We start from the raw sequence: 22465 nt of genomic DNA on the forward strand, positions 1-22465 counted from the left end.
TTATCAGAAAGTCCAACGTTAATTCAATTCATTTATTGGGATATTTTGGTATATTGTATTTGAAAATATACGCTTAAAACATGTACAAAAAATATAGACACCATGACATTACTTTTGGATCAATCCTTCTTTCATATATGATAGTCTTTTCTTTTTACAATTTTGATATTTAACATGTCAGAACTGGCGCCATAACAAAAACTGGGAGTTTGCTGCCTCCATCTGCAGGCGGGCTTCTCAAGTTGATTTTCGATACCTGCAAACAGAATAAAAATTGTTGCCTGGAAAACGTCAAATATTTCAGACTATATATACAATTGACCTTTCATTTCTTTCTCTTTCAGAAACATTTTAGTAAACAGATGACGAGGATTTTTTTTTATTATAATGGATGTGGAGAAATTCTTTTAAAAAATCACCTCTGATAATAAAAAGAAAAGGTATTTCTTATAAGGGGTTTGGGCATGTTAATTTTTTTTACTTAGTAAACATTTAAGAAGAAGGTCAGAAATTTATTCGATGTTTGAAAATTAAAGAAATTGTTGTTCCAATAGGAAGAAGGGTTCTACTTTTATTTATAAATTCAATACTTTAAATTACTCTAGCGTTAAAAAGAGTCTGTCTAAAAAGAAAATAAAAACTTTTTACTCAATGAAACAAATCAAAGATGAATTAAAGATAGTAATGTAATATATCTGAAACTAAAATACATATTGACTTATTGTCAATAAAATATGTTCAAAACAAAATTAACAACCTAAAACACAACTTTTTTAATAGCTCATGCTCAAAGATAAGGTTGCAAGAAAAAATAGGATATTAGTTGCACACTGACAATCCCATAATGTAAAACTACTATTTAAGCTATGGTTACGGGGGTGGTGGTGGCTATATTTTTCTATACAATTTAAGGCGTGCATTAAAACTTGTAGCTTATGCCTAGGTCACATTTCCCGGCCAGTAGCCGTAGACCGGTGGTAATCGGTAGTAATCCGTGGTGTTAACGATGCCCCAACATCGGTCCACATCGGCCTAGTAGTCCTTAAAGTATTAGTCACATTATCCAGCGATGGGGTATACGATGGACAACCAATGCGTTTTATGAGAAAAATGGCGTGGTTGCCGGCCGGACTTACAAAGGCCCAGCGATGCATTGTTAATCATAAAACGATGTTCCAGGATAATTGGCCGATGTATATTACATCGCTCATACATTGGTGAACATTGTTCGTACATCGGTCGACTACGGGCCAATGTTTGCTCGAGCATCGATCGATGATCGGTCGTTATCTGTTGAACACCACTAAACTCCCCGATGACCTCAGATTCAACGGATATTGGACGATGCTCGGCCATACATCGGCCGATCCTTGAAAGATGTGTTAATGATGGGTTGCCGATTAGGAGCGATGTAAGGCATCGTTGGAGTCATCGCTGAATTTTAACTTCGAATTATTTTCTACCGATGACCCCACCGATTAGCAAAAAAGACCCAGTCACCGTCCGATCACTAGTGGTGCCCGGCCGGCAACCACGCCATTTTCTTCAAAAAACGCATCGGTTTCTCATCGTATACCCCATCGGTGGATAATGTGACTTATACTTTAAGCATCTAACAGAGATAGGACTGGCTTAACACCGCATGATCCCTAAAACCTCAGATATTGCATTACATAACATTGCTTTATTCCAAAACCTGAAAAATATATCACATATTCTACGAAAGCTAAATTCTAAACACAGAAATTGACATAAAACTTATGGATGCATTTACCATATTATTTCCAATAATTCGGGTGCAATGCAGAAAAAGATGCTCTCGTGGATAAATCTATTATAACGACTGATCTTAGGTTTCATATGTCTTCAAAACACATTATGGTATAATATATAATAATTATGTGCAAGAGCTGCTGAATAAAATTATACATACTTTTATCTATAAATCATGTGACTACTGACAAGTCCTCTTAACTTATAATCAATTGTTCCTACTAAGCACCTGAAAACACCTCTGGAATTTCCAACCGTATTTTAGTGCCTGTTTACAGATTTAGAATGTTTAATGATTTTTCAGATCAATAACTCTTTTTCGCCTTTTTAATTGGAAGTGCACTTTTTAGTATTGTAATTATAACAATCAAATTTGCATTTATTCACCTGTGTAAGTATATGTTGAAAAAGCATGGTACGAGTTCCTGCACCAAATGCCATGGTGCGTTATACAACAATTTAAGATGTATATCTCATTCAATCTCTGTAAAACTGTCGTTTCAAGTGAATACATTTAAAGACTTTCAGAGTTTGATTGCTGTACAAAGCCGAATGTCAATTCATTAGCTTAACAAGACAAAATCATTAAAAAAAGATTAAAGGACTTACACAAGAGAGCAATTTATAGAATTAAAGAATTTACTGGGTCATCTCTTAGATATAAATGAAACTGATAAAATTTTTGTTTCCATTAGTAATTTCTGCCATATCTTTTTCAGTGAACACTAGCACAAGTCGAATATAAAACAGTCATAAAAACCATTCTTTAGTATAATTCTGGCTCAGCGTACTGTCAGAGAAGATCGATAGATATTCATATTTAGAAAAATACGGAAATTCAATATTTTCAGGGGAATGAAAAAGTTCCACTGATCTCGGATACTTAATGATTTATATTTACTGTAATTGCAAGTTTGTTGAATTTTGAATCCTGTAATTCAGTAGTTTTTTCTTTATGTCTGGGACTTAACAAAGCACGATTTCTATAAAGAGGTGTAACTGACGTTTGTGATACCTGAGTATAAAAGCAAGCTTCACGTGAGCTTCCATGAGAAAATCAAAAAGCCACCAGAGTGGATGTTGACATGGTACTGAACAGTACAATAATGGGTATACTGGAAACGTTGTCATCAACTCCGGAGCTTGAGATAGATGACCACCACGATGAGGATCACGATGACCATCTGGTCAATGACCATGACCATGGCCATTTTCATGACCTTCATGAAGCACACATCGATAACACCTTCACTGAAGTTGTGCTCATGTTCCTTTGTTTGACTTGTGTTTCAGTCATGGGATTTGTGTTGAATTTTCTGCTCATCGCTGCCATTTTATTCACAAAGAAACTCCGGAAGGCCACAGGGCTTCTGATTATTTCCGTGTCATCAAATGATTTGTTTTTGTGCTTTTTTGTGTACCCTATTTTAGCATATGGAACATTTAAGAGCGAGATGTTATACGGTGAGGTATGGTGTAAAGTTTCTGCGGTGAGTCTACAGATTTGCACGTATGTTCGAATATGTGCCTTTCCTATAGTAGCTTATAACCGGTATCAGTCTTTAACACGAAGGATTGCAGACTTGAAACAACGAAAGTTAATAGTTATGGTGATAATTTCATGGATTTTTCCGATGAGCGTTATTATTATTCCGTTATTGTTATTTGAGAATGTCCACATCGAATATTCTTTTACATATGACGCCTGCATAATTCATGACTTACTGGACTATTTCTCCGAAGCTCAATTTAGTCTTTTCTTAATTTGTTTCCTTATCACATGCCTTTTATACATAAGGATTCTAAAACATTTGAAATTTGAAGTGACATCTGTTGACCGTGCAGCACCGCCTACATTGTTTCAGATACAGCAAAGAAAGGTCCGAGCCCAGTTTAACCGTATGATGGCGGTGGTATCGGCTGCATTTTTTATCTGTATCTTCCCATACCTATGTTTTAGGATGGTTGACAAGCAATTGGATATCATTCATTACCGTGTACACAAGTTATCCCTTATTTTGTTAGTTTTCTGTAGTTTATTTAATCCAGTAACCCTTATTTTTACGAACAAATGGCACAAACTTGTCATTATGAAAATTGTCTGCTTAAAATCTCCTAACAAGGTTATTCCGCAAAATGTCAACGTTTCATGATAATTTTTTGTTCTTGTGTTGTTGATAAATTCTTAAGAAAAAGTTTCGTTTGTCATTTTTTATACGTTAGGCAGCTATAATACTTCCCGCTTGAAAAGTTGGAGGGTATACAATAATTATTATGTCCGTCTGTCTGTCTGCACGTCAGTGCATCTGTTACACTTTGGAGTACCTCTTTCTAATCTGCAATTCCTGTCACATCACTGTTATGCTTTATTTATCTACAATGTCTCAAGTTTGTAGCAATGTCTGCTGCAGACGCGCAGCAAATATTTGCAGGAAGGCAATATTTTGGTAAAGAATACCACTAAATGAAATTTTATGAGACCTCAGGGTTCTCCATCATTTAAAATTTAACTGTGTTGCTGAGCACTAAAATTTTGCGGTATTTTCGCAAACAAATTCGAAACTGAATCCTTATTTATTATAATCACAAAAGAATACATGCATAAACTTATTTCAAAATCGCTAATTCGTTACACAAATAGTATGGTCGTACATACCGATAAAAGTAAAGGCACGTTCTGACAAGCAGAGGAAGTACTGACCGTTACAGTACTAGTCGAACTACTTAACATTTTTGGAAGGAGATTTGCTCTGATCATTTATCAGTTTTCTTGATCGAGTTACGGCATTACAAAAAAGAACTTCAGAACAGTGAAATATTTTAAAAAGTTCCTTTAACATGTTAAAAATTTTAAGCAATTTATTTAAATAAATTACATCAATGAAATGACTTTGATATGATGTTATGTTTGACTTACAGGCCTAACATAATTCCAGCGCCGTGGCTCTATAGAAAAGACATACTTAAATAATTTTTGAAAAAAATAATACGATGCATTTCACCGCAACTACCAATTAACCGTTACATGGAAGTGTGATAACGTTTTGTTCCGTCATGCGTAAAGTCCGGTGAGGGTCTAGAAGACAATTGATTATGCAAGGTAAAGCCCTTGTGATCAAGTGCTCTAATTTTTAGAATTGAAAGGCGGTAGAATTGTTTGATTAAAGTTTCAGCTAGAGAGAATTTGTGTGTTTAGATTTTCTAATTATCACAGATCTTACTGTGTGGACAACAGTTTTACTGTGTCGCATGCATAAAATTTTAATAGTTTCTGTGTCGGAGAAAATTTTACTGTGTCGGGAGCAACACAGAAAAACAGCTCATGGAGAACCCTCAGACCTTCTTTAAGGTATGCAATGTATAACAATGTATAACGAAGGGATTTTGAACGATTTTAAATAATTTTAAATTAGTTTAAAGGCACTGCTAGATAACGATATTGAAATCAACCAAATTCACAAGACTAGTACTGATAACATATTAGGAGTAATTTTGAACGTTAAAAGTGTTTGAAGAGTTATATGATTATCTGCCCTTGCTGAAAAGAAGAATATATCTGATTTCTAAAAATTTCTGCAATGAATAATTTTTTTAAATCATAGTTTAATATTTTCACAAAGACATTTCTTTGAAATTCGAATTACTTTTTACATATCTGAGAAAAATATTCCCTGCCGATTGACTTTAATGTTAAATCAAGGTGCAATCAATTGGACACCAATCATAATTTTATAAATTCCTTTGGTGGAGCATTTTATTTGATAACATCTTCAAAATGCTGACATAATTTGAAATATCTGACCATTTATTTATTGAGTACAAAATATAATTGTTATACATTGAATATCTTAAATGAGATTGATTACCCTGATAGCAATATGAATAATCTTTGGTGTTGAGACCACTTTCAAAACTTGTTTGGTCGTCGTTTCCCAACTTTCTGGCTAAAAATGGTCCTACGCTTTTTTTTTTATTCTGCGTGAAGCAAATATTTCTCTTTATGTATTCTAAAAAATAAATTTTAAAAATGTAGAATTGATATTTTCTGAGAAAACATCTCGCTTACCTATCTACCCATTTTTCTATCCTGGGCCGGACAAGGGCAAACAAGAAATACTTTTAAGGTATGTAGCAAGGGTCATGTAAGGTATTTACAAGGACCTTGTAGCTGATGTTGACCTTGTAAAGTGCATGGATGCAATTTTTATGGAATACTTAAGTCGTTTCTTATGAAGGCCCAATTTGTAAGATTTAAATGTTTTTTTTTTCTCCTCTAATGCTGTACAATCCTAAACGGGCTAGATCTTCTGAGATAATGGAGGAGTTTGCTTTTATTATATACCACCTAGAATCCCTGTATCAATTAATATTTCATGACATTTTTTAAAACAATTATTTAAACCTAGTAATGTACATAAACGGTACATTATGATATGTAAGTATATAATTGGGCGTATGTAGAATCCTAAAAAAATCAAAATTATATCTTGCAATATCGAAAGCAAAATAAAAACAAAACTGTAGTTATTGACTGATCATGAAATATTATTTGTTTGATTTCAGATATATATTTTTCTTTAGACCTCCAACGGTTTACTTTGTCAACTGTTAAATGTATTACTTCGAAACAAATGGAATGAAAAGGATTTAACAAAAAAAGATGTGTTTCTTCAGGTTTAGCTAAGAATAGTTGCGTGTACCTTACTTACCAATCTTGATCTTTATCCTGACGACTGATTCCACCTCTGATGTTCTAGTGGTAGCTCTGCTCCTGATTTTGCATTGTTTGAATGAACTTTAAAACACTGTTCGATTTCTCCATATATTATATCTTATGATACCTAGTGAAATGGTTGGAGGAATTACCTCCCGTCAATTGTTTACATAATAATAGTTAATCGTTGTAAACATAGCATTCAATTGGTAAATTGACAAAAGAATGATACAAGTATAATTGACAATTGATGTCAAGTCAGACAATAAGAATTGCATAGTCAAGAGAACCTCAGTTTGTATTATTTCTTTATTGCAATATATGAAAATTTACCTATATTGATTTCGTTTTTGTACAAAGGGCAGTACAGCGTACGAAATGGTTTCTGCACTTTGGTACATGAACCACTTGGCTGTTTGACATATGCAAGTTGCCGTAGTTATTGACTGAAGAGTAATCGTGACGTCTGGATTAATAGACAATATTGTAACCTGTGTATAGAGTATAGAAGTAAGCGAAGACAAAATGTGTAAGTACAGCAGAGAAAATTGGCTAGAGTACATTGTAGAGTTAGGCAACTGGTAAGCGTAATTAAGATACCAGACAGCTGTCAACGTAAAAGGCTTAGTCAAGAGACGCCAGGCAGGTTGTCATCATAAAAGATCAAGAGGCACCAGGCAAGTGGCTTTTGACCTGTATAGTCAGTCAATTGTTATAAGGCATAAGGCACGTGCCAGTCTTCACCTTGTATATACACGTGTATTTTAGGTCACTATATTTGGAGGCACTAGGCAAATGCCATATCATATCTGTATATTTTGCATTCAATCATACCACCAGTGAAGGTAATCCAAACACGGGACTACTGACTGCTCAGGTTTGACACGTTACACTACAAAATATGAATATTGTGAATTAGGCTTCAACCGTTCTGACCTTTGTTTTTGCAAGAGTGTAAGAGCAGGTCAACTGACAGCAGCATTGTCGATGAAAATGAAATTAACTTATACCTAGTTATTGGTCATTTGCAAAATTATTTTGTTGAAAAACTTTTTGATTGTATAAACAAATAAACACATACTGAGAGACAAAGTTGGTTTGGCTAGTATTCTGTAATTAGCAAATTTTATTAATATTTGAGATACTGTTTCTTAAGGGATGAGAAGAAATCATCAAATACATCGTAGATTCATGTACGTTTTTAAATATTGATTGCATGATTAGAACCTCAGATCGGGCAAGGCCTAGATCCCGCGAACCCTTTAATCGTGATTTGCAGATTAATTATTTTTACTATTAGCAGTTTCATCAAATGAATTAATACCAGTTACTCCTTCCTTCATTTCTGTGAACGAAATTATTTATATAGGTCTAGATCCATGTCATTTCACAATTGATGCTTGAAGTAGGTGCGTGCTCATAGTATAAATTGTTTAGTAAGCATGTGTTTTGGCAATGATTGAAACGAAACATCTTAATTTATTTTGTATTCGAACAAACATATTAAAACTGAAAAAACAAACAGTTGCATTGTGTATATTTTACTATATTTACATTTGCAAATGTTTTCCTTTATATAACACTTCAGAAAGCAAGCGTTTTTATAACTGTATAAATACAGGTACGGGGTCAAGAGGTCATAGATGTGCGTTTGGATAAACGTTCGAAGTAATTTCTCTGTGACGTCATAAAGGGTCGACGCGCGTTTAGTGGATGCCGTTGGGTTTGACAAATAACGCATTTCACACGTTTAAAGTACTGTAAATCCCTTTTTATTCGCGAGAACTTTATTTTCGCGTAATTACGCGAGACAGTGTGCTCGCGAAAATTAAATTCTCGCGTATAAAAGTATTCCTTAAGATTATATAGAACAATAACCACAATTCGTGAAAATTTTGTCTCGCTAATCAAGAGTCAATGACTATCTCGCGAAAATAAGGTGTCGCGAAAATTTAGTAATCTACAGTAACAATCAGGCAAATATAAAGTATGAATAAGTCACACATGTAATTATAAGTAATAAGGTATCATTTTTTGAGTTTTATTGAGATGTAAAACGGGTTGGCACATGATCAAATCTTCGGGGCTTTATGGAATTTGATCACGTGACCAACCCGTTTTACATCTCAATAAAACTCAAAAAATGATACCTTATTTTTAAGTGAAACATTTTAAACACCATATATATTACAAAATTTGCAAAGACTGAGTGTATGTTTAAATTGGTTTATGAATTGTCTTAAATTGAACATTTCATAACTGACTAAGAAAATTGAAATTACTTGGAGTTGAAGAAATTTATACAATGAGTTTACAACAAAATTATAATCGGAAATTGAAGTTTCTTGGAGATTTGAAAGATGTAAGATCTTTTTGGAGTGTGAATATTCTTGGAGTTGAACATTTCAAAACAAAGTTACTTGGATTTGAACTAACCTGATTTTATAAGAAATCAAAACAAGAACAATGCATCATGTTGAAAATACAGTATATCGGAATTATTTGAAAATTACATGAAATTTGCTCCAGATACTGTAGATTTGCAAATATTTTCTATAGACTTTAAAAGCATTTTAAGCGATCTTACATACAGGGATATACTTAACTCTTTCTTGTGCCTTTGCCTTGTGTAGTACAGTCATAAACATTGACAGTAAAAAAGCGAATGTAATTGTTTTAAAATAATTATTGACTAACATGATTTCTCTTTGATTACTGTGATTATTATCTTGTAAATTAAAGTGTTTTAAATATGCTCTGTTGCACATGTATGTTTTCTTCATTACAAAATTCAGCAAGGTTAACAGTAACAATGAGAAAACTCTCCTGACAAACATTAAATGCAAAGACATGTACATTTTTTTAGGAAACTAAACTAAAGAACAAAACTTATCTGAACTACAAAATCTGCATTCAAGAATGGCATTTCCTTAAGGTCATTGTCAAGGCAGGGTTTCCAAAAAAATAATACATAGGTATCTTAACATATAAAACGGTCATTTAGAGTGATCTCCCGTTTGGAATTCTTAGGGCGTGAAAATAAATGAAACGTATGTTATACAGGTAAACAAAAGCACGTTTTTAACGGATAGATAATCAATTATACAGCAAGAAAGAAAAGCACCGATGGCTTTGTTGTACATTGTGTACACAAAAAGGGACAGACAGTCAACAGGTCGTCATTTATCATAGTTATGCTCGAAAGGGCAAAAATGTGACATGCTAAAAGTTTTGAAAGCTAAGCATTTCTATAGGTCATGTGATGGAGGCGCTGTTTAGAAACTACGAATAAAAGTAAAATAAAACTATGCAAAATAATGTATTTATGACAATTTGTTTCCAATGACGTAAACCACATAATAGAAACTCTTGATCATTATGAATAAAAATTCGATGTCAAGTGAAGTAACTCAAAGTTATGGATCAGTGCTGGAATTAATCTCTCTTGTTTCTATAATTGCATTTTCAGCCAAAATATAAAGATACTAAATGCTGACATGAGACAGTGCCTCTAAATACACACTCCTTTGTACTGGGCTCTCCATGGAAAAAGTCAAAATTATTCTATAATTATCACGGTACATTTATTCGTCAAATTGAGCATAACATTTTCAGGTGACCATGTGATATATGAGCCTCATATATGTATTTTGTATAAGCCAGGAACGTTGCCAGTGTCCTTAACAAAACTTGAAATATTTTAATTAATTATCTGAAAGATTGACTCCTACTGCATACATATTGTAGAGTTCTACACAATTTTACATATTATTGTCTGAAAGATTATTACTGCTTTACATAGATTTAAAAACATAGCACTGTAGCTTGTGACCTTAGAGCCCGGCTTTCAGTACCTTCAGTACTTTGATTAACTTTTGGATATCAACTCCTCCAACAGGTTCTCGAAATTCCCATAGTACCTATTGCGCTGCGTTACAAGCAGACTTATTTTTGCATTCATGTGTCATTTCGCAAATTCTTTGGTCGATATAATTATTTTGTCAGGAAATACAATCAATTTTTAAGATGAATGCTAATTGACGTTTTCATTACAATTGTTAGGCTTTTATTTTCACACTGAGTTTTCTTCCGATTTATCCGTTTACCCGATCATGACAATACCCACACGACGGATGTATCCAGATGACAGGGGATAATAACCACACGACGGATGTATCCAGATGACAGGGGATGCTAACTCCTCCTTGACAGTATGTATGTTCTGAACCACACGACTGAAGTATCCGGATGACAGTGGATGCTAACTCCTCCTTGACAGTATGTATGTTCTGAACCACACGACGGATGTATCCGGATGACAGTGGATGCTAACTCCTCCTTGACAGTATGTATGTTCTGAACCACACGACTGATGTATCCGGATGACAGGGGATGCTAACTCCTCCTTGACAGTATGTATGTTCTGATGTTAAGATTTGCTTTCTAAAGATCATTAAAATGTTTACGTTTTTTAATCTTCTTTCTTCCCCTGTACATTTAGCAGACAAACTAAGTTCATACGTGTAGTTATAATAAGCAAGTTAAGAGTACTGTTTCCAAAAAATGTGCTATTCAGAAACTATTTAGATTTCCATTCCTATTTATTTATTTTTCCCTAGCCATTTATTTCTCTTGTTTTTGAGCAACATACATTTCTCTTTTGAGTTATTTTATTTTATCACATAACTCATGATGATTTGTATAGGAAACTGTGTTACATGTATTTAAAAAACTATTATCTTAAGATGCCTTTTCAGGCCTTGTCTGTAGTCTTTTTAAGATTAAAAATGATAAAACCCATTTCAATTATGCTTTATTTGAATATTATTAAAATAAATTGTATAAAAATGTGCCTTTTATCCGAATATGTACATGTTGTAAAAATACTTCCATTTTGATGTAAGACGACCAGGGGCAGATGCAACATATGGTTTCTTTCGATCAGATACAACAGCTCGCATGCACACATCAGCACGGCTAAACCTCGCCATCTGATGTAAAACCCACCTCGCTGGCCAGGCGATGTGTATCAAATTATAAAGAAACGTTGTCTCCGTTGTAAGTGAATCCAATTTCCCCTTATAAAAGTTTATGTCAATTTTGCTATTTTCCTTTGGTACACTTGATGTTATAATATTTCTGTTCTCTTTCTCCAAGTACTTGTCCCCTCCACAAAGTTTAAAAGTATGTCCGTTCTGCCCAGTCCACGATTCTTCCATTTTGTCGTAGACTATGACAACCCAATCCCTCCAGTAATATTTCTCAGAGTAAAACTTGTACAACCGCTTAGCGAATTGTTCATGATTATCGTCTTTGTACTGTGCCGAAAGGTCTTTCATGTCTTTGAATTTCTGACTTTCATAATTACTAGTAACTTGTTCATCCACTTCTTTTACCTTCTGTAGAACGTTCTTGATGTTGGTTTCCCATTCTTTTTGCTCCATTTTGTAGCTTGCTGTTCTGTTTGTTAGCTTCAGATAAGCTAGGTTGACCTTCACGGCTGTCAAAAGAAGCCCGACACATCCAGCCATTACCTTCTGCATCTTCTTGCGATCATTATTTGTGTATTCCATTGCTGTTATTGGAATATTGTCTGTGAAAGATTGTTTGGTCATGATCCCATTGTATATCTTTCTAGCTGCGTTAAGATAACTGGTTCTAAAGGAGGTTATAAATCGATCTTTCTGGCCTCCAACTGCATCTTTAGGGGCTTTCATAAGCATGTGAAGCCGATCCGACAAAGCGTTGACGTTCTGTTCTATTTCAGAAAACTGTGCATTGATTGACTTTGCTTTGATAAGATTTGTAACTTTTCCAAAAAGTCTTTCCACATTTCTGAAATTGGAATCCACCCTCGAAAATTCTTTTTTCAATAAAGACAGAGTTTTATCCTCTTGTTTTGGAAGAAACAAGGTGATTATGTCCATGAGTGGACCAATGGCTGCCAAAAAAGGAGCGATCTTGCTCATGATTGTAGTAAACTTCGCAAGCACCTTCACACCCGTTACAATTTTCGTAATGGCATCGGTAGCCGCGATTCCTGTTTTTACAGCATCTGATGCCTTTTTGACGTCATCTCCTAAGTCAGCATGAAGATCGGAGATAAGAAAGAACAGGAACAAAGGCAGAGACAAGCGGACAATCAGCATGCTTGTAGGCCAGAGGTTAGTTGCACAATAATAGTTAATCTGAAAACAAAACAAAAAAGATCGTATGACTTATAAATACTCACAAGAAATTACTTGTGCTTTATCAATTATTTATTTCGAATGATGTTTGCTTTGTTCCATCCTATTGCACTTACAACTCTTGTAAGCCTGAAAGATAAGTTTGTGTTTTGTCCATTAAATTATATTCATATATTAGTATATCTGTTAATCAAATCATTTTAACCAATTTTTCAAATCATTTGTATTCAGTGGAAATAATTTTTAAATTTAAATTCAGACACATATATAATCAAAATACTGAAGACTTATGAATTTTCCTAGAAATAGATTTTTAAATAATACATTTTTGTATTTCTAAATTATTAAGATTTTTATTTTGATAATTTTTACACATCTTATGTGAAATTAGGCATAGAAAATTGTAGAAATTGTTATAGATGATTGTCAAAATTGTGAATGGATCATCTTTTCTTGAAGTTTGGGCAAATTCTCCTCCTTAGTTATCAATGACACCAGTCTTGCTTTTTAGTCAATTTATTTTACTTAAGTTTAAACTACATGTACTAAAAGACAAGTATTCATATTTACATATTTCATTGTAAAGAAACATTCTTGTTTACAAATCCGAAAAAATTCACATATAAGTAATTAAAGGTTACAAAAATATCAGCAGTTACATACTTCTAATTAAATATTAAGGATAATGAAATTTGTTAGCGTCGACGACCAATGTTGTTAGTTTGGAGATGGGATAGAAGGGAGACTGAAAGGACTTACCTCTATGTATACCAGCAAGTACAAAACCCGTCCTTGCTGATATTTTCACCAACTTATATTTATACCTGAGTCATTTTGATGTATTTTTCAAATGTTTCAAAAGCTTTGTTTAACTTCCGTCAAGAAGCTGTTGTAGGGGCATTATTACCAGAAAACAAATTATATTTGCTACCATTTATTGGAAGATCATCTTTCAAACAATGTAACATTTTATACATACAAACCGTAGTGAAATCGCTTCAGGTGAAGCAAGATAAATTACTAGAAATTGCTAGTTGTACCTTAATGGTATACACTCTGAACTCATCTTCAATTAATTATCTTTGTCAAATAGTTTTTGTTTATAAAAAGCACCTGAGTAAATATTGATAAGTAATTTAATTTGTAAAATATATAGCCCCGATATCCTTCAATATCAATTTTCCTAGCTTTCGGGAAGTCCCCGCGTATACATGTATGTTGCCATTTAATTAAGGTCTTCCGCTCAGGCGGAAGACCTTCTACTGATTCTGATGGTTAAGATTATTCCTATTATTCTTTTTTTTTTTCCTAGACGCCAACTTTAAGACCTCGTAACTCGCTCATTTCTTAACGGATTTCGCTCAAATTTTCAGAGTTTTTGGACGTTACAAAACTCAATTTAAATGTTTTCATACATTTCATACTTCCGCTTTTGAGTTATTTTCCCTTTAAATGAAAATTTGGTGCTGTTTGTTTCCAGACAAAGGCTCAGAAACGACAAAAGCTGGAGCAGAATGTCTACTGCATTTAAATACTAGAAGAATTGAAGTTGTGCACATCGGTTTTTCTTTTTCGATTTCTGCGCTCAAAACGGTGCTAGATAGGGGTCAAAAATAAGAATGCCTAAAAGCGCAAAAATTTACATATATTTCCTTATGTATCTTTTAAACTAAAAATAATTTGTTAAGACATGTTTCACAAATATTGTGCATAATTTTAAGATCTATCATTTGACATCATTGAAAAGGGGCTTGCCCCTCAAATTAGGGGCCAAGGGCGCTCGAAAGTTTTTGGTTTATAACTTAAAAACGGTAAATATTTCGATATGGTTATCGATTTGCAATGGGTTCTTTAGCATCTTATTGATCTCATGAATACGTTATTTTGTTCTAGTCATGTTTTATTAGATGAGCAGAAAACTTTAGTCCGTGTACAGGTAAGTGATTTTATACGGCAAGTGAAGAAGAATTCTATATGCGTACGCGTATAACACGTATGACTGAAATTAACTGGATAAGAATAATATATACCTAGCTAAATTGAATGTTAAACTTTGTTGAAATAAGATTTTTAACGTATTCTCTAGCTGGGTGTCATACAGATTATTCAGAGACAACTTTCTCCCTGTGTTTAGTGTAAAGAACAAGACGGGAGAGAGGAAAAATATTTTTAAGTATCAATATTCAATGAAGCATTATTTATTTAAAAAAAAAATTCAAGCTTAAGATAATTCACTGTCATTCAATTCATGCATCGTGAATTTTCCTCGGACCCTGAAAGTTTCGTGTGTACACTAACAGTGTGCGTGTTTTGTGTGTACAGTTATCACATGGTTATAAAACCCGTTTATCGATCGCGCATTGAACTTTTACATTCATGAGTTCAACATTACCGCTCTTTGATTTTTACTAGAGTCCTAGATTTAAGATCAAGAAAAAATGTCATTTGCGATAATTGTAAGAATATTTCTATACACAAATTTTAAGGTTTTCTTGAACATGATTTAAAAGTGTTGAATGTCGGATTCTATTCTTTGACGAATGAATAGAAGAGGCTGCGTTTACACGCGCTTTTCTCATCTGCTGAGGTATCTATGGACGAGTTCATCGGTTACACTGAAGGGTGACACAGGACGACCTATCGATAACTCTGCCAATTTTGATAGTGATTTTAATTGCACATGTACCATAAACATGATAAATTAATGTTCAATTCTACCCTTGTGAAGTCCATTATAGTCTCATTATTTAAAAAAAAATTGGGGATATCAATACTGCAACTTGTTTTTGATTTGTGCGGATGATTCTATTATTGGAAAGGTACACACGTAGTACGACGATTTTTTAGGCCCCGTCTCCCCCTCCACTTTGAAGTAATTGCAATCGTTACATGTATACGGGCCTATATCAAGTTATTCTAATTGCTTTATATCAGAAAAATTTGCGACGTTGTTTAAATTAGCAAATACCTATAAACATTGCACAGTAAATTGTAAGTGGAAGTGACGTTTCCAATTCTCATGAAAATCGTAAATGAAGCAACTTTGAGATTTGCATGAATTGATACATAACTTATAATTGCATTGTACCGAATGTATTCCTTTTATTTCTTCGAATAAAAAGAATATCACTATGACACGATTTTACGGGTACATGATGGTAACTAAATACATGCTGTTTTACACGGAAGAGCCCCCCCCCCCCCCCCATATATATACATTCCGAGCTTTCAGAATACGAGAGAAAATAAATGAATAATTAGAAATTTTTTTTAACAAATTCAAAATTGTTTCTGAGAAAGCCATGTAGTTGCATACAAATATTCCAAGCCATTCTTTCGTGTTTATTGGACTAAAAGAGACAATTAAATCTCCTCTCATCGCGATACGTAACCCCCTTTCCCTCAAATGATACGTTTTCCTTCAGAGTCGAGAATGTCAGTTGGTTAGTTTGTTCAGGTACGTACAGGTCAGGACTGGTGTTGAAATCCATGATTAATCCATAACCTATTATAATGTTAACCAACAATCATACGCGACTTTTTTTTTCTTCACAGGTCGTCAAATAAATGAAAAAAAGATTAGTATGCGTCACTAAACTTTCCTATATATAAACGTTTTAATTTCTAAAATTTGTGCCGATTAAAGTGTTCATTCGAGCATCGAAGTGTATACATGTATTAGTTTCTTTGGTTAAGGGGGGGGGGGGGGTTACAGTTTTTACTGCGTTTGATTTCCGGAATTTTGCAATGCTTTTCCGACACTTAATAATTTCATTTCTAACATTCATTTTTTTCATTCTGGATTTTTACACTATATTTCAAGCAATTTAAAGTTAACAAAGAAGATGGAATCATTATTTTAATAGAATATATTTGGATAAATTAGCACAAGTGAACTTGTGATGAAAATTTATTAAACGAAAGTCAAGCAATAAAAAATTAAAGTTTGTTTTTTGAAAAATAAATCAAATCAAGTCACAGAAAACAAAGACAGGTTGTAAAGCTCACACACCGACACACACACAAACGTTTTGGTAACTCGGAATAGTCCAGAGTAAAACTATATTTTCTTGATGACGGAATGTCCTGTACATCTAATGTTCACGTCCGGAATAGTCCACGGCGGATCTAAAAACTCTCTCACACAACATACGGGATTCACTCAAATTTCAATTAACACATTTACGCAATTTATATCATACATACAAGTCAGACGCTCTTTGATGTAGAGGATTGACACTAATTCCTTAGATAAATACTTAGTGACAAATTCCTTTTTATTATTTAAACTCAAATTGATAGGTTAATAACTTAAGCATATGTCAAAAATAAGCATTAAAAATAATTCTTTTCATAAAATTAAATTTTGTTTAAACAATATAAATCACTAGCAGCGCAAAGACAGACTTTTAAAAAAAAAACAGAGGTGAAAACAGGCGAATTAAATCCTTTTATGGCACCACCAACCCCGTAACGAGACATCTCATCGAAATGACCGGTCTCCGCGTCTTGAACCTCCAAGAATATGTATTGCATGTTCTTGAAAAATTTGTATTAATAAGTCTTTAAGGAAATCTCATGTAGGAAACCTGATTTATATTCTAATATATTCTATTGTGTAATTTTTTTTAATTATTCGTACTTCTCAATCTATCATGTTCAAATTACATGTATTTATTTTTTTGGGAACATTAAACCTTATTCGTCAGCCAGTCTGTCCATCTGTCACGAAAACTTTAAACTTGATAATAAGTATTGAATGAGTTGAAATAGGACTTTGATATTTCACGTGTGCATTATTTGTGACATCTGATTTTCAAATATACTGTGATTTTTGACCCTGTGACCTTGATCTTGGAGCTTGACCTACTTAAAAAAAATAACATTACTTTAAATTGACCATAACTTTTGAAAGCTTCCATTTTATAAAAATGTATTAACTGTGACAACACCTTTTAAAATTCACTAATTTTTTACCCTTTGACCTTGAAGTTTGACGTGCTTTTCAAAAACATTAACAATACTCATACCTTTTGACTGAGAAGAGATAGGGCTTTTATTTTATCCCTATGAATTACCTATGACAACTCTTTTCTAAAAACACTGACTTTTGACAACTTGACCTTGAGGCTTGATCATAACTTTTTTAATGAGGAGAGATAGGGCTTTCATATTACACAAACATCACAATGTCATGTACGTAACCTGTGATAAAATCATATCAAAAACTAGTATATCATGAACTTTGACCCTGAAGTTTATCCGGCTTTTCCAAAATTTAAACATTGCTTAAAATTGACCATAACTTTTTACACATGTATATTAGCTGTGACAAGGCCTATCTAAAAAAAGGTATGGCTTAAATCATGGAGAGTGTGTTATGACCTTAAATCAAGGTCATTTAGGATAAGATATTTTGACTGGATGCATTGTTTGAAAAAAACATGTGTGAATTTGTCAATACAGTAGCACACAAATGGGGTATGCTCATCACCATCTTGTGTCATGGTGTGACCCAAGGTCATTTTGACAAGGTCAAGGTCGCAAACATTCCTTTACTATCACTTTTTTAATAGTAAAACATAATAAGATGATATCTACCCTTAAAAGATTGCTTTATCATTAGAACGTGGCATGACCTTGACTCAAGGTCATTTCTCTCTGTCCGTAGCTCCGACGGAAGACCTACTCGTTGCTTTGCAACGAGCTCGGCTCTAGTTTTATATGTATGTCTCGTCTTCACAAAATGGATCCTACATAGGAAAGTCTTCATATTTTTTCGATCCAAAAAAAGTCAATCTTTTTTTTTTGACAATCTGAAAATATATACATAAAAATTACTGGTTTTACATTTGTATGATACTTCGTATGTATACTGACAAATTATATATTCAACAAAAAAGAAACGCATATAGTTTTACTCAACAAAGAAATTTTGAAAAAGTTAATGGAACAACTATGTTTCTTATCATTGGATACCCGTGACCTATTTAAAGGACAATATGGGGGTATTGAATTATTTCCCTTTATTAATCATGTTTATGAAAATAATGTTTTTCATAATTTTTTTTTTAAATCGGGGGTCAATTTTCATTGATATTTTGGATTAAGAGAAACAATAAACACTCCTATTAAACCCATATTTAAGAATTGTTTGCAATGTTGATGCTGGAATGTCACGCCTTAATTTAACAAAGATGAACGCACCGGGCTATAGCTAGCGATGATGTTAACCGGAGCTATATACGCAACAGGGAGTTGCAGCTGCATTTAATGTACTTCAATCGGCTTTGCAGCGTTTAAACGTACGTCTCTGCAAGTTAGGAACACATATGACAGACCAAGAACTCGGGGTCAAGGGGTTACCACGCCAAGACAGGACCGTCATATTACCCTTCAGGAATCGATTCAGAACTAGCTGCTGTACAAACTGCTGCTACAAATGCTTAATGAAGGAATCAGCATAAAATGCACAAATTGTTCTCAAAAGACAGAAGAGCTGGTATTTGTCCATGACATCCGTACATGAAATCCACTATCGCTGAGACATCACAAACGACATATGGATTGGTTTTTAACATAAGACGGTATACCCCTAGAATTTGGGGGCGATGAAAATGTCATCAACTTAACTTTTCGATTCGCAACATAGGAATGTTTGATTTTTATCACAACACACAAGTTAGATTATAATGTTTAATCTGAATACGCGTTTCATATTTTGTTGAGTATATATAGGGAGCAAGGCCCACTGTACTGTTTTATTGAAACTTTGGTGAATTTGGGGGAATGGGGACCACCCCCTTACAACAATTAAAGAACTGGTCACATTTGTATATCTATGAAAATAGAGGAAAATATGTTGTTACAGTGTATATTAAAGAGAAGAAATAAAACGTAAATTTGAATCGTTGCAAAAATAAGCGTCAGTGGAATATTATGTACATACTTGATTGCCTGACGTCAGGGCGTCAGGCACTACTTAGGATCAATATTTCCTAGGTGCGAAGCTCAGAGGTCACAATTAGCCAGCAAAAATTTGTACATGCTGATTATCATCAGATTTTGTTACCTGCGTTTCAACAACAACAGTTAGAAGAAAAATAACCAAATTACTGATACAAAATATTGATGCATTTATTTCCGTTAGTTTTTTTTAACCCCCCCCCCCCCACACACACACACACAGGGGTTTCCTCCTATAAAAACTGAATATAGACTTAGGAAAGTGCCCCATCACATTTTAGGATTGAGGGAGTTTATTAATTTTTTGCGCTTACAAATGCTTTTTATATGGACCCGACCCCCCCCCCCCTCCCATATCTGGGAAAAAACTTCCTGAATCCGCGCCTGTCGCAATTCATATACATTACCGTTAAGTTTGTTTGGTCATTATGCATAACGGGCTTTATTCATCCCACGTTTCCAACAATAGTTGATGCACTGGCATACCCAAGAAACTAGGAAGCATATTCTGCATGTCAGTCATAACCGTTACGATTCCCAATGTCTTGTAGTTATCATATTTTTAGCTGTCTTCCTCATAGGCTATGCTGTATGCAGTTGAATCTAATTTATGTAACCTAATCATAGCCACGGCTTTCCATTATAAATCAATTACGTTACTTTATTTCCCTTATTGACTTCATCCTCTGCAACCATTTTTAGACTCGCGGAGTGAGGAGTTCATCTTTTAGTCGCAGGTTCGAATCCACAGCGGAATGTGGAGATCGGTCCTTCGGATGAGACCGATAGGTTCTATAGATATTGATGGCATTAGTCAGGCAAGCTTTTTGAAAAGCTTCACATTACAATAAAGAGCTTATCTTAAAGTACAGCAGTTAGAAAATTTATTTGTGTGAATTTAAATGCTAAATACACTTTTGAATATGTCCACACATACTGAAATTTAAAGTTGTATTTTTGCACTTTTTGATGTGGATTGACCAAGCATTTAGTTGTTTAACTAAGCAAATATCACTTCTACAGTTAGAAAGCTACCTTATTTAGCAAAAATATCTGAATTTTGGAAAAGAAATGTTTGTGATATTTATCCTTAATGTAAAACTAAGATTCCCTAATGTGTCCCTACCCTACCCCCGGAGGTCATGATTTAAACAATTTAGAATCTAAGCTACCCCATGGCTAGGATGGTTCCACATAAGTTTTAGCTTTTCTGGCCAAGTAGTTCTTGAATTTTTTTTAATGGTTTTCCCTAAATATTTTGATGTAAAACTGAGATTCCATAAAAAGGATCCATTCTATTCCATAAAGTTTCCATGCACGTTTATGCTTTTCTGGTCCATAAATTCTTGAGAAGAAGATTTATCCTATATATTTCAATGTAAAATTTGGATTCCCTGATATAACTCCACCCTACCCCTGGGGGTCATGATTTTAACAATTCAGAATTTACATAGATCAGGATGCTTCCATATAAGTTTTAGCTTTTCTGTCCCAGTGGTTCTTGAGAAGATATTTTTCTTCATAATTAAATGTGAAAATTGGATTCCCTACTGTGGTCCCACCATACCACCAGGTGTATTGATTTGAACAATTTAAAAATTACACTATTCTTGAATGCTTCAACAAATATTTTTCATATTTTCAGACCCAGTTCCTGAGCGAAATTTTTAATGATTTTTTTTTCTATTTATTTCAATTTGAGAATTGGCCGTGCACCACCCCGGGGGTCATGCTTTGAACAGATTAGAATCTAAACTAAAATTGAAAATTGGATTCATATCGTGGGTCGCCCTATCCCTTAGGCGGGGTCATCAATTTAACAACTTAGAATCTACACTTCCTCGGGATGTTTCCACTTAAGTTTTATTTTGGTTCAATGATTTTTAATTTCCCTGCCCTATCTTTGTCCTTGCTTGACCTTGAGAGGAGCTAGGCCCTTCAATTTAAGTGTTGATTTAAAACTGTCCGGACGGACCTACGACGGACAAAGGGTGATCAGAAAAGCTCTCTTGAGCTTTGTAAGCTAAAATGGTCGGGATGTTAAATTTGGTTAGCTAAAAACAGTTATTTAAAAATACATTATTGCTTGTTCATTGGCCTCGGAAGCAAATTAAAAGTGGGATGGGGTAAAGAAATAGAAAGAAAAAAAAATTGACAAGCAAAAAAGAAGGAAAATGTGTCCATTGTCCAAACACGAAAATCGTATTTTGCGTGTATGTGAGAGAGAGAGAGAGGTGGCGAGGGGGACAAAATTCTTTCAGTATTTTTTCAAACACTGCCATTTACCTTTCTTTGACCAAACTGCACTAAACAACAAGTGGGGGGGGGGGCTAAAACCACAGGGACCTGGAGTGTAGATAATAGCAACCCTCTTTTCTTAATGAAAAAAATGCAAGAATGTATAGTATCTCAAAAATACAAAATTTCTTTTTTATACACATCTATATATCGTAATATGCAAGCAGATTTTACTTTGTCTCTCGTTGAAGAATGGCCTTTTTTAGTATAATAAAGATACATATTTTTATTATACCGTATAAGGTCATTCTTTAAACATGCGAATATTCAATGCCTTCTTTATGTCTTTATTTTATGGGGGTACAAATACCTTATCTTTATACCGTTTCTAAGAACAATACGGAACATTGAATCTCATTCAGAGGCATAAAATAAAAAGTGTTGCCTGAAAAACAAGTTTGTGAAACACTGCTGCCCCCGTATGGCAACATAGCGAAGGTTACACTTATCTTAAATGCAAATTTAATATATTGGTACAAAAATTAAGGTATTTTTACTGAAAATACAATTATGAAATATGAAAGTA

General features: G+C 33.8%; 1 protein-coding gene across 1 annotated transcript; it reads right to left on the reverse strand.

Moving 5' to 3' along the window:
- Window positions 1-11286: 11286 nt before the first annotated feature.
- LOC134257053 (uncharacterized) lies at window positions 11287-13455 on the reverse strand. Its single transcript, XM_062739705.1, has 2 exons — window positions 13435-13455; window positions 11287-12675 (listed from the first exon to the last, which is right to left on the reverse strand). Exon 2 carries the CDS (start codon window positions 12634-12636, stop codon window positions 11344-11346), a length of 1293 nt encoding a protein of 430 aa, XP_062595689.1. The 5' UTR covers window positions 12637-12675; window positions 13435-13455; the 3' UTR covers window positions 11287-11343.
- Between the last annotated feature and the right edge of the window lie 9010 nt (window positions 13456-22465).

This window comes from Saccostrea cucullata, unplaced genomic scaffold, assembly GCF_032062105.1.
Source record: "Saccostrea cucullata isolate Sc308-1 unplaced genomic scaffold, CSIRO_AGI_Scuc_v1 ctg3700, whole genome shotgun sequence".
Lineage (NCBI taxonomy): Eukaryota > Metazoa > Mollusca > Bivalvia > Ostreida > Ostreidae > Saccostrea > Saccostrea cuccullata.